The sequence below is a fragment of the Culex quinquefasciatus genome, chromosome 3 (assembly GCF_015732765.1).
Source record: "Culex quinquefasciatus strain JHB chromosome 3, VPISU_Cqui_1.0_pri_paternal, whole genome shotgun sequence".
NCBI lineage: Eukaryota > Metazoa > Arthropoda > Insecta > Diptera > Culicidae > Culex > Culex quinquefasciatus.
In genome coordinates, this window is record NC_051863.1 from 30,663,826 (window position 1) to 30,677,351 (window position 13,526).

The window sequence follows — 13,526 nt, forward strand, 5'->3', positions numbered from 1 at the left end:
GTACTAGTTGGCAATCATTGATTAATGAAGATTTCCATAATGGAAAAAAAAAACTTCAAAAAATAAGTGAAGTTAGACAATTTATACAAATTTATTGATGTTTTAAAGAAAACATAATTAAATACTCGATTAAATATGTTGTTTCAAAACAAATTTCACATTAAAACTGCTCATGTTCGAAAGAAGGTGTGTGTTACAAAGTGTTACAAAAATATTGATATTTTAAAGAATAGATGATATTCCAAAACATGTTTATTGAAAACAGCCAGCCTAAAACTATCAAAAGAACTGTTTATGTTTCAAAAAAAAGAGAATAACCTAGGAGAAAACAAAACATTATTGATGTTTGTTCGTACGACCTTTTGTCGCACATCCTGAGAATACTTATCCTCAAATATCAAATAATTCAAAAACAACGGCAAACGAAGTGTTAAAGAGATGCTACTTCCTAGTACAGACTTCAAGTTTTAATTCCAACCGTGGTTTTCTAATTTTTTATGAGTTTTCCACTCTATCATCAGAATTTCTGTTTGATAGTTGTGTTGGACTTTTTTAAAGTGATTATTTTTAAGACATTCTCTCAAATTCGGTTGATGGTTTAGGTGTGTGAAGAAAAAACTTATTACGGAATACAATTTATTTTACTGTACGGTTTCTAAGGAGTAGGTGTAGGCAGGAGTAGGTTAACGGTTTCTGGTATCTTATTGAGTTTTGAGTACAGCATCACGCTTCTAAGCGGAGGAAGCAAAACAATGTTAGAGTGTAGGTTGTGATTTTCTACTTACTTTTTTGAACGACGATTCTGTCACTGGGTTGATTTTTTATGACGGATTTTTCTTAGAAATGATCATTCTCATTTCTTCTTGATTAGAAGTAGCGTTCTCCAATATTTGTTGTAGATTTTGACAAATGAAAGCTGTTCATTTGGTTTGGTTTCAACTGTTCCGGTATTTGCAGAACAGGAACCACGTGATTTTTCAGCACGAACATCCAGGATCCAGTAATCTTTACGGGAACATTTCGGATTGAAAGAATAAAGAAAAATAATATTTTTTGCCATTCCGCATCCGCGGAACCGAGCTGGAGTTTGCCCCGCGCGATGCATTTATTTTTGTTTTTTCCTCCACTTTGACATTCGTTATCCTGTCCTAATTGATGTGTGTTGTAGTGTTCTGTTGTTTCTGAGATATTCGTTCCAACAAATTAGGAGAAGGAAAAAACTACTTTTCTCCACCTTCCTAACAGTGCTTTCCACCAAACTAAAAAAAAAAAGCTGGACTGCGCCACCACCTCAAGAGAGTGTGATGATCTAGCCCCGTTCTAACCTAAAGCGTTTTGCTTCAAAAGCCACCGCGTCGCCACTTTCTTTTTTGTTTTTTCCTTTTCTCAAACAAAGCACGAGTATTTTGGATGGTTTGAAAAAAAACGAAAAAATACAAAACACCGTGCCAACTCTAAGCCGCGTTGTTCTCCTCTGGTGAGCTGATTCTTTTCCCTGTCTGGCGATAAATGCGAGAACACTTTCGTGTGTGTGTGTGTGGAAGGTCGAAGCTTAGGGTGTGGCACCTGCGACGATTTTCTCGAAAGGGGGGAAAGAGGGGGGCACAGAGGGCACAAGTCTTTGCTCTACTGGAAATGCTCTAATGATCGTCACCTTACTTTTCGTCAACATGAAGATTGTGATTATTGGTTTTGTCGTCCGTTTGAATTAAAGCCCTGCCATTTGTATTTAACACTATTTAATCAAGTTTGCAATCATTAGATTTTGTGTCTTAAAAAAGTTTCGTCTAGATTTGCCGTAAATAAATATAAAAAAATATTTTGTTAAGAGATAAGGCTCGTAGGAATTGTGTTGGAAAACGTTCCGTGTCTGTTACTTCGCGATCCTGATGCACATCGTGTGAACGAAACACAACAAAAAAGAAACTAGTCGCAGAAAAGATTTGGAAAGAGAAAAAAAAAAATAGTAAGAGCTTGGTTGTGGTTGTTGTGAGTCTCTAGAACTTCTCCTCCTCGAGACCGTGCTTGAAGCAGAGCAGGATGGGCGTGCTGACGCCGTCAACGTCGCGGTACTCGAGCATCGCGATCAGACCCTCGCAGTCCATGGACTCGCCGGTGAAGAACTGCAGGTCCTTGAAGCGCGTCAGCAGATCCTTCATCACCTTGTTGATGTTGGTCTTGAACACCTCGACCTGGCTGGGGTCCTTCTCTTCGAGCTTGGTGACCAGCCTGGAAAAGAAAACGGAGAACATAGCATTTTTGTTAGTTTGTTTGTTTTATACAGAGAAGCAAGCAGTTTATCTGAATTTGGCAGTTCACGAACAACAAAGGAAGATTATAAAGTTTCTTCACGTTTATAGATTCAGAAATAAATTGCTGTTTGATCTTTTTGCACTTAATCAATTTCAAGGAATCATATTTTTGGTTAACTTTACACAGTCAGTCTGGCCATAACATATTTTTTTGCTGGCTTGGTATCAAAACCATGAATTTTGCATGGTTTAGTAAATGTCCCTTACCGAATCATTCCTAAGGAAATAATTCCAACTGAACAAATATTTCAATTTCAATAAATGTAAGATTTGACAAAAACAAAAAAAAATAGCGAAACAAAAAACTTTTTAGCGGTACAGTACAGTACTTTTTACAGTACAGTACAGTAACTGAACATCGAAAAATTGAAAAAAAAAATCCAAGGATTTTTGAATTAACCAAACATGTTTAAAATTATTCTAATGGCAGGGGAATGCATTTTAAATTGTTTTCAACTAATAGCACTTAAATTTTCATTTTTTTTTTTTTGTAGTTAGGCCGATGCAAATATTTAAAAAAGGTTTGTCCCTCGGCCCTGGCCGAGGTCAAGGGGGGGGCAAAAAAATATAAAAATTTTAATAACAAGCCATAGTCTTCACATTTAAATGAAAAAAGTGTTTTAAAATACATTTTACACTAGTTCAGTTGTTTTGCAATCTCTAGTTTTCAAAAAATCTAAGATCTGACAAAAATAAAAATTGTATCGAAAAAAAAAGATTTTGCATCGAAAATTTTCAAAAAAAATTAAGATTTTTAATAAACCCAAACATGCTAAAAATGATTTTAAACGCAGAAGAATGTATTTTAATTTGATTTCAGCTGGTTGCACTTGAATTTTCATTGAAATTTTGAAGTTTATTGTAAAAATATTTTTTTTGCCCCCTGATTTTTCGGGCCAATTTTGAAGGGGGGGGTGACAAAAACTTTTAAAAATATTTGTACCAGCCTTATTTGTTAAAATATTTATTTACACCCTGATCACAAAAACTTTTGTAAATATTTGTACCAGCCTTAATTTAAAAAAATCTATTTTTTAAATATAGTCATTTTTGAGTTTCCGAATTAAAAAAAAAACGTTAATTTAAGAATTTAGACATTTATTTGCACATTTTTTTGATATTTTGTTTGTTATGATTTATTAATTTCTAAATTTCTGACTATTAAATTTTCAAACTTTAAAATTTACAATTCATAAATGTTTTAATTTCTGAAATTGATTTTTCTGGCCGTTTACCCTCTACAACCCAACCCCGCCTTTAGATGAACTTCGATTTAAAAACTCGCCAAAAAAATATATTTTCAACCAATTTTTGGAAAGAAGAATTCTTTAAATTTAAGAAAATGTATGGGTTGGAAGTTATACTTGTTTTATGTGACTTTGGCAATGTTTTTAAAAATGACATTTTCAGGGTTGTTACGGTAGAGTCGAAAAAAAATCCGCGCCAAATCCGCGCCGATCTAAAATCCAAAACCACGCAAAATCTACGCCATATAAAAAAAATATCGCGACCAACATTTAAGAAATTTTATTTTTAATGAAGAAAAACTAATTCAGAAAGTATTTGATTGAAAAAAAACTCGTTTTATGTTCAATGGCTCCAATAGAATGAAAGCAATAAATTCATTCAAAAAAATCATCAAGAGACGGCAAGGCAAGGGTCATGAAAGAACAATCTTCAAAATAGAAAATACAATATTTAAAAACCTAAAAATTTAACTTCAAAAATATAACCTCAAAATTAAATCAAAATCTAAAATTATATTATGATAAAATTTTAAATTTCGAAAGTCTAAATGTTCAAAATCTAAGAATTTTTATACAGTTTGTAATCCAAAATCCTCGCTAAAATTTCACTCCGAAAGAAATTTAATTTCCGATATTTAAAATAATGTCTTCTCATAATTTCAAAATCACTTACATAAAATAGGACTTCAAAAATTGTGGAATTCAAGAATTTAAGAATTTTAGAATTTTAGAATTATAGAATGATAGAATCATAGAATTATAGAATTGTAGAATTACAGAATTATAGAATTAAAGAATTAAAGAATTAAAGAATTAAAGAATTAAAGAATTTTAGAATTTTAGAATTTTAGAATTTTAGAATTTTAGAATTTTAGAATTTTAGAATTTTAGAATTTTAGAATTTTAGAATTTTAGAATTTTAGAATTTTAGAATTTTAGAATTTTAGAATTTTAGAATTTTAGAATTTTAGAATTTTAGAATTTTAGAATTTTAGAATTTTAGAATTTTAGAATTTTAGAATTTTAGAATTTTAGAATTTTAGAATTTTAAAATTTTAGAATTTTAGAATTTTAGAATTTTAGAATTTTAGAATTTTAGAATTTTAGAATTTTAAAATTTTAAAATTTTAGAATTTTAGAATCCTAGAATTTTAGAATTTTAGAAATTTAGAAATTTAGAAATTTAGAAATTTAGAAATTTAGAAATTTAGAAATTTAGAAATTTAGAAATTTAAAAATTTAGAAATTTAGAAATTTAGAATTTTAGAATTTTAGAATTTTAGAATTTTAGAAATTTAGAATTTTAGAATTTTAGAATTTTAGAATGTTAGAATGTTAGAATTTTAGAATGTTAGAATTTTAGAATTTTAGAATTTTAGAATTTTAGAATGTTAGAATTTTAGAATTTTAGAATTTTAGAATTTTAGAATTTTAGAATTTTAGAATTTTAGAATTTTAGAATTTTAGAATTTTAGAATTTTAGAATTTTAGAATTTTAGAATTTCAGAATTTTAGAATTTTAAAATTTTAGAATTTTAGAATTTTAGAATTTTAGGATTTTTGAATTTTAGAATTTTAGAATTTTAGAATTTTAGAATTTTAGAATTTTAGAATTTTAGAATTTTAGAATTTTAGAATTTTAGAATTTTAGAATTTTAGAATTTTAGAATTTTAGAATTTTAGAATTTTAGAATTATAGAATTTTAGAATTTTAGAAATTTAGAAATTTAGAAATTTAGAAATTTAGAATTTTAGAATTTTAGAATTTTAGAATTTTAGAATTTTAGAATTTTAGAATTTTAGAATTTTAGAATTTTAGAATTTTAGAATTTTAGAATTTTAGAATTTTAGAATTTTAGAATTTTAGAATTTTAGAAATTTAGAATTTTAGAATTTTAGAATTTTAGAATTTTAGAATTTTAAAATTTTAGAATTTTAGAATTTTAGAATTTTAGAATTTTAGAATTTTAGAATTTTAGAATTTTAGAATTTTAGAATTTTAAAATTTTAAAATTTTAGAATTTTAGAATCCTAGAATTTTAGAATTTTAGAAATTTAGAAATTTAGAAATTTAGAAATTTAGAAATTTAGAAATTTAAAAATTTAGAAATTTAGAATTTTAGAATTTTAGAATTTTAGAATTTTAGAATTTTAGAATTTTAGAATTTTAGAATTTTAGAATTTTAGAAATTTAGAATTTTAGAATTTTAGAATTTTAGAATGTTAGAATTTTAGAATGTTAGAATTTTAGAATTTTAGAATTTTAGAATTTTAGAATTTTAGAATTTTAGAATTTTAGAATTTTAGAATTTTAGAAATTTTGAATTTTAGAATTTTAGAATTTTAGAATTTTAGAATGTTAGAATTTTAGAATGTTAGAATTTTAGAATTTTAGAATTTTAGAATTTTAGAATTTTAGAATTTTAGAATTTTAGAATTTTAGAATTTTAGAATTTCAGAATTTTAGAATTTTAAAATTTTAGAATTTTAGAATTTTAGGATTTTTGAATTTTTGAATTTTTGAATTTTTGAATTTTTGAATTTTTGAATTTTAGAATTTTAGAATTTTAGAATTTTAGAATTATAGAATTTTAGAATTTTAGAATTTTAGAATTTTAGAAATTTAGAATTTTAGAATTTTAGAATTTTAGAATTTTAGAATTTTAGAATTTTAGAATGTTAGAATTTTAGAATGTTAGAATTTTAGAATTTTAGAATTTTAGAATTTTAGAATTTTAGAATTTTAGAATTATAGAATTTTAGAATTTTAGAATTTTAGAATTTTAGAATTTTAGAATTTTAGAATTTTAGAATTTTAGAATTTTAGAATTTTAGAATTTTAGAATTTTAAAATTTTAGAATTTTAGAAATTTAGAATTTTAGAAATTTAGAATTTTAGAATTTTAGAATTTTAAAATTTTAGAATTTTAGAATTTTAGAATTTTAGAATTTTTTTAGATTACGACTTTAGAAATTTCGAAAAAAAATAATTTGTATTTTGATTTTTTTTTTCGTTTTTACTATTAGACATTTTTTTCGATTTTTTGAATTTCTGAAGCTTTGAATTTGGAATGTTTTGATCTTTTTATTTTCGCCAAGAATGTTTAAATTTAGAAAAAAAAATATTTCTACCGATTAAATTCCATTCCAAAATTCGAAAGTGGAGGCCAGCTTCTGTTACGTCCAATTAAGCACGCAGAAAAATGTTTTGTAGAATCAGCCTGTACGAGGTTTGTTTTAACAAATTTTTTGTTGAATATAATCAACGCCGATTTTGCGTTGAAACAAACCTTGATTTTCTCAATCCCACAAAAATATTTTGTTGTTTTGAAAAAGTTGCTTTGACGTTTAGCGTTGATTCAACAAATATCTTGATTTTCAAATCAACAAAATATTTTGTTGATCCAAATATGCTTTATTTTTCTGGATGAGCTCATATTTGGCGCCCACCAGAACAAGCCCCAATAATAGTGTTTGTTACACATTCTAAAGTCATATAGAAAAGTTTGTAATATTTGATTTACAAAATTAAAATTGAATAAATCCAGTATAAAATTAAAAATAAATAAAGTTAAAAATCATTACTCAAAACGCAAAAGAAATTAAATATTCAGAGCCGGAGATGTTAAGAAATGACAAGAAACATATAAAAAATAATTTCTACATAATCTTTATCTTCATTTTTCGACGTTTCATACTAAGAAAATACAAACAAACATTTTCAAAATTGCCATCCGCACGAAATCCGCGCCTAAGCAAAATTAGCCAGCAAATCCGCGCCAGATCCGCGCCATCCGCGCCGTCCGTAACAACCCTGCATTTTTCTAGGGGTCAACTCTGGCTGTGTTTTTGCCTTCCTCATTTTACTGAGGAAAAGCTATAAAATCACTCGCAAAACGAATTTCTTAATTTGACCTCCTAGACCCACCTTCATGTATACTTATCGACTCAGAATCACATTCTGAGCAAATGTCTGTGTGTGTGGTGGGATGTTGATAAAAAAAATGCACTGGATTATCTCGGCACTGGCTGAACCGATTTGGATCGTATTGATCTCATTCGATCCGTCTGGTGTCGACCCGTTTTTTTTATATGGCATATTCATATGAAGTCTGACTTGTCGCTCTTTCGACAACGGACCAATATATTTAACTATGAAAAATGCAATGATTAAAAATGTTGTCAAAATGTTTAGAACTTCCGAACAAAATGTGCGCTTCCCTAACACGGATGTGAACTTCATGTAACTGGCATGTATGGAGTTTTGTACGGAATTTGCACTTCCCGAACACAAACGTGAATTTAAGCATGAAATGAAGATGAAACATCTTCTTCCTATTTAAGTATCTAAACTTCTTCGTCATGATGGTTATCCTTGTAGGATTAACACTGCACCTCCTTTCGTTACAGGTAAATTGTATTAAAGCAGTTAGAAGCACTTCCAGGAATGTACTGCAGGTAAAACGATTTTCAGCGTTTTCCTCCTCCTCCTTCCTCAAAACATACTCACTTCTTCATGTAGTCCTTCAGGTAGGTGGTGAACTGTTTCTTGTCGGCGAAGCCGGTCTCGCACAGCCGGTGGTTCAGCACAATGTCCACGCCGGACTCGGTGGCGGCATCGGTGCCCTCATCGGCCTCCTCCGCTGACGGGTTGGCACCGTCCAGCTGGACATCGCCAATGGTGCGGGACTCGAACTTGCCGTACACCTCGTACATGACCTCGTCCACCAGCTTCACCTTGTAGGTGTCCGAGAACATCTCGTCACCTGGAAGAAAGATTAGGATTTCGTTAGAATTTTTTGACAAATTTACATTTGTATTTTTAAGAAAGAGTGAATCCGTGCGGAAAACAGCTGGTGCGAAAAACATGAAAATGCTTTTCCAGTTTCTTCTTGATCATTAAAACAATTCGAGAAATTTCCAAGCTAAATAAGCTAAGATGACTCATCCGGAAAATTGAAGAAAAAATTCACGTTTTGCTGCATTTTCCTAAAAGGTCAACGCCCCCAGATCGTGACATATTCTGTATAAACCCGAAAAGAGTGAAACTCTCTTTTTACCTCGCCAATAGTCGAGATCGAATAGATTTTTTGGATTCTGAAACGACCTGCCATGACCCCGGAGCCATTGCGGCCATTTCCGGTGCATTCCAGATTGTCGCAAAATCGGTGCACTTCACGCGTCATTTTTCGCAAGAGGCAAACAGCCATTTTCAAAAACACGAAATTTGAACAAAAGCTCAACTTCAATGCAATTTTCTCACTAAACAGTCTTTTGTAGCCAACAAGCTCTTTTCAAAGCGAATTCCAGAACAAAAGTTCCCCCAACTTCACACGTATTCACTTTTCAACACCAACACAAAGCAAGCCTTGCACTTTGGTTCGCACCAGAACGCTTTTGTCCGTCCAAGACAAAAAAAAAAAAAAGTTTTCGCACGAAATTTCCGACGCCGATTCCGCGGCCACGGCCGGTCCTACCGGGGCCACTCCAACGGGGTCGGACGCGTTGCCCGGCACTCTGTCCACTTACCGGTAAAGATATCCTTCCAGATTTTCATTGCGGGAAGATGGAGAAAATTTTACGGCTAAAATTATAAAAACTACGACTCGTCCACCTGAGGATCTCGCCGGAAAAAGAATGTGAATGTGTCAGGCGGAAATGAAGTTGACGTTTAAGTAGGGTGGATCACAGCCATCAGGCAGATGACGGCGGCGCGCGGAGGTAGTTTCGTCGACTTTTTTTGAGGGGGTAGCTCGAAATGACGTACACGCACTTTTTTAATCACTAAAATTTGTAATTAAACTAAATCCAACATTTTTTCGATGGATCAACTATGGTCCCCCTGGAACGAGCTGTCAAGTAGGACCTTTTCTGTCAAGAAGGACCGTGAAGTTATTTTTTGAAAATTCAATTAAAAATCCATTTTGAATCCTTTGCAGTCGTTCAAAGGGTCATTGTGCTCAGAAAAATGAGCTTTATCGCTGTGAACAGTAATATCTAAAATTTAATCTTAATTTTAGGACCCAATTGGGTACTAAAGCCCTATGTAAATTTTTATGTACAACGGTAAAAAATACGATTCAAAACCATTTCTGATCACTTTTTTTTTAATTTTTTTTTTCATAATTTTTTTTTTGACAAGACAACATTTTTTCGATGGATCAACTATGGTCCCCTTGGAACGAGCTGTCAAGTAGGAGCTTTTCTGTCAAGAAGGATCGCGAGGTTAATTTTTCAAAATTGATTTAAAAATCCATTTAAAACTCTTTTTGGTCGTACAAAGGGTCATTGTACTCAGAAAAATAAGCTTTATCGCTGTAAACAATAATATCAGCAATCTAAGCTTCATTTTAGGACCTTAAGAATGAAATTCAGCAGAGTCTTACATTTCTAGAGTTTGTGAAAATATCCTATAAACAAAATTTTGTTTTTTTTTGTGTTTTTGAATACCCCAGACTTAAGGCGGTTTTAAAAACACCAAAAACAAAACATGGTTTATAGAAACTTTCCAAAATTTTAAAATTGTAGAATTCTGGAGTTTTTGTTTTTGAATAGATTCCGCTATCTCGACCGCTCTTGTGTTTCATACACTCAAACCCCGTTGGTTTGACACCAACTGTTGTCAAACAAACGGGGTCACTTTTTAGTTTGACACCCTTCTTACACGGAGTTCACACACACTACTAAACGTTTGTTTTGATAGTGTGCGTGAGCGCCGTGTAAAAAGTGACAGTTCGTCACTTTTTAGTTTGACTTTGACCAACCAACGGGGTACAAACTAAAAAAGTGTCAAACGAAAAAGTGACCAACCACCGGGGGTTGAGTGTATATGTATAAGACCTTTTCAAATAAAACTCTAAAATCTCGTCTAAAATTGTTAAATTGTTTAACTGTTAAATTGTTAAATTGTTAAATTGTTAAATTGTTAAATTGTTAAATTGTTAAATTGTTAAATTGTTAAATTGTTAAATTGTTAAATTGTTAAATTGTTAAATTGTTAAATTGTTAAATTGTTAAATTGTAAAATTGTTAAATTGTTAAATTGTTAAATTGTTAAATTGTTAAATTGTTAAATTGTTAAATTGTTAAATTGTTAAATTGTTAAATTGTTAAATTGTTAAATTGTTAAATTGTTAAATTGTTAAATTGTTAAATTGTTAAATTGTTAAATTGTTAAATTGTTAAATTGTTAAATTGTTAAATTGTTAAATTGTTAAATTGTTAAATTGTTAAATTGTTAAATTATTAAATTGTTAAATTGTTAAATTGTTAAATTGTTAAATTGTTAAATTGTTAAATTGTTAAATTGTTAAATTGTTAAATTGTTAAATTGTTAAATTGTTAAATTGTTAAATTGTTAAATTGTTAAATTGTTAAATTGTTAAATTGTTAAATTGTTAAATTGTTAAATTGTTAAATTGTTAAATTGTTAAATTGTTAAATTGTTAAATTGTTAAATTGTTAAATTGTTAAATTGTTAAATTGTTAAATTGTTAAATTGTTAAATTGTTAAGAGCGAGTCCACGAACAGGGCATACCCCTTTGTATGGGACGTCGTTTGGACCTCACCAATCTGCCTGAAATTTTCAGGGGTTGTTTGTACATATAAAACTAGCATCTGGCCAAAATATGAGCACTCTAGGTCAACGGGAAGTGGGGCAAATCGGGACACAAAGTTTGAAAGTTCAAAAACGTCAAAAATCTTAAAAAGGTTATAACTTAGGCAAAATTCAATTTAATTTCAAAATTCAAAATGCATTTGAAAGGGCTTCAAAATTGCAACAAAATGCAGGGTAGAGCATCTCAATTGGTTATTTCTAAAGGGAGTTATTGGCATTTTAGTGAAAAAATAGCATAATTTTCAAACTCAAATAAAAAAGTGTTCCATCCAGATATCAACTCGGTTCGACCTGCAGCTTGTAGGGGACATCTGGGACTACCATCTGAGACTGAGAACGCTTTGGGTAAGGCAGTTTAACATATTAAATAGACACTTTTACTTTTTGTGAATTTTTTGGTTGTACATTTTTGCTCGGGGGACCCCTTAGATCCCATTTTTTGGTGATAATTTTATCATATTCGTGTTCCTGAGACAATTTCACAATAGAAACATGCATAAAAATGTTTATTTTCATCTATTTTAACCCTTTTAAAAATGAAAGTTAAAAAAAATTGAGAAGCTGCTTTATTTCTGGTGTCATCTAGTATCCTTGGAAACAAACTTGATTTTCAATAAATGTGAATCGAAGATTTTTTTTAACTTTCATTTTTAAAAGGGTTAAAATAGATGAAAATAAACATTTTTATGCATGTTTCTATTGTGAAATTGTCTCAGGAACACGAATATGATAAAATTATCACCAAAAAATGGGATCTAAGGGGTCCCCCGAGCAAAAATGTACAACCAAAAAATTCACAAAAAGTAAAAGTGTCTATTTAATATGTTAAACTGCCTTACCCAAAGCGTTCTCAGTCTCAGATGGTAGTCCCAGATGTCCCCTACAAGCTGCAGGTCGAACCGAGTTGATATCTGGATGGAACACTTTTTTATTTGAGTTTGAAAATTATGCTATTTTTTCACTAAAATGCCAATAACTCCCTTTAGAAATAACCAATTGAGATGCTCTACCCTGCATTTTGTTGCAATTTTGAAGCCCTTTCAGATGCATTTTGAATTTTGAAATTAAATTGAATTTTGCCTAAGTTACAGCCTTTTTAAGATTTTTGACGTTTTTGAACCTTCAAACTTGGTGTCCCGATTTGCCCCACTTCCCGTTGACCTAGGGTGCTCATATTTTGGCCAGATGCTAGTTTTATATGTACAAACAACCCCTGAAAATTTCAGGCAGATTGGTGAAGTCGATGCGAGATGGGTATGCTTTGCTCGTGGACTCGCTCTTAAATTGTTATTATTGCGGGCGTTAATAATAAGAGTTCACGCGCGGTGATACGACCGCAAGATAATGGTCGCATGACAGCCGCATGACTACCGCAGAACAAATTTTTGGCTATTGTCAGGCTTCACCGAACACCAAGATCGGGTGCGCCGTGGTGCGGTTTTCGTGTCACTCTAGAACCCAAACCGAGCTAGGAGCGGCCGTGGCTGACTGGTTACGGTGTTCGCTTTGTAAGCGAATGGTCCTGGGTTCGATTCCCATCTGCTCCCAACGAGAAATCAAATAATATATGAATCTTGAAACTCTAAACATTAACGAAAAATCAAAGTCTCTCGAGTCGGGGTTCGATCCCCCGTCTTTTGGATTGGTAAGCAAAAATGCTAACCACTAGGCCATCGCGACTTGGTAGGCTATGGCTGGAATTAGGAATACTGTTACTATATACGCGCTGGGTCCTTGTCCATTTGACAAGGGTTCGGAAGTTCTAAATAACGTTTGAATCCGATTGATGCAAACGTTCTTCAGGGCGGGGCTTGTCGACTCAAGCTGAGGGACCTCGCGTTCGGCTAGCCAGCGTAGAAATGGGTCACCGAAGCTCGGCAGAGCTAACACCTTCCAAATGCCTATGCGAGTTATTTGCATGTATAGAATATAGATCTAAAAATACATGGAAACAACTCAATTTGTAAGAAGCGACCGCGTGGTCCCGTTTGGTTGGTTGCACACACACACACACACACACACACTCTAGAACCCAAACCGAGCTGTTTATTGTCACACCATAGCAACTGTACCGAAAGCACCTTGGTACACCACCGGTGCACCCAACTGTATACCAAGATGCAACTCAACAGAATGTTTGATCCAAGTAAACCGGAGGCGACATTGTTTTGATTGAGGTTTGTTAGCTATCATTCACATTTTCGGGGTGGCCTGGCGGTTGTGATCTCCGTCTTTTAATCACGAGGTTCCTGGTTCAATCCTGACATAAATATTTTTGAGGTTTTTTTTCAATTTTTATTATCAAAATTAGTGATTACATACATTAAAAAAAACTTCTTCGAACCTGC

General features: G+C 31.4%; 1 protein-coding gene across 1 annotated transcript; it reads right to left on the reverse strand.

Moving 5' to 3' along the window:
- Positions 1-1,049: 1,049 nt before the first annotated feature.
- Positions 1,050-9,243, reverse strand: LOC6035030 (translationally-controlled tumor protein homolog). The gene is made up of 3 exons (XM_001845223.2): positions 9,089-9,243; positions 8,070-8,325; positions 1,050-2,229 (listed from the first exon to the last, which is right to left on the reverse strand). Exons 1-3 carry the CDS (start codon positions 9,114-9,116, stop codon positions 1,998-2,000), a joined length of 516 nt encoding a protein of 171 aa, XP_001845275.1. The 5' UTR covers positions 9,117-9,243; the 3' UTR covers positions 1,050-1,997.
- Positions 9,244-13,526: the final 4,283 nt, after the last annotated feature.

Bases quoted from the DNA above. Each gene is read 5' to 3' on its own strand.
- LOC6035030 (XM_001845223.2), bottom strand. From the start codon at position 9,116: ATGAAAATCTGGAAGGATATCTTTACCG. The intron at 8,326-9,088 runs GTAAGTGGACAG...TCTTTCTTCCAG, and splicing joins CTGGAAGGATATCTTTACCG to GTGACGAGATGTTCTCGGAC. The intron at 2,230-8,069 runs GTGAGTATGTTT...TTTCTTTTCCAG, and splicing joins CTGAAGGACTACATGAAGAA to GCTGGTCACCAAGCTCGAAG.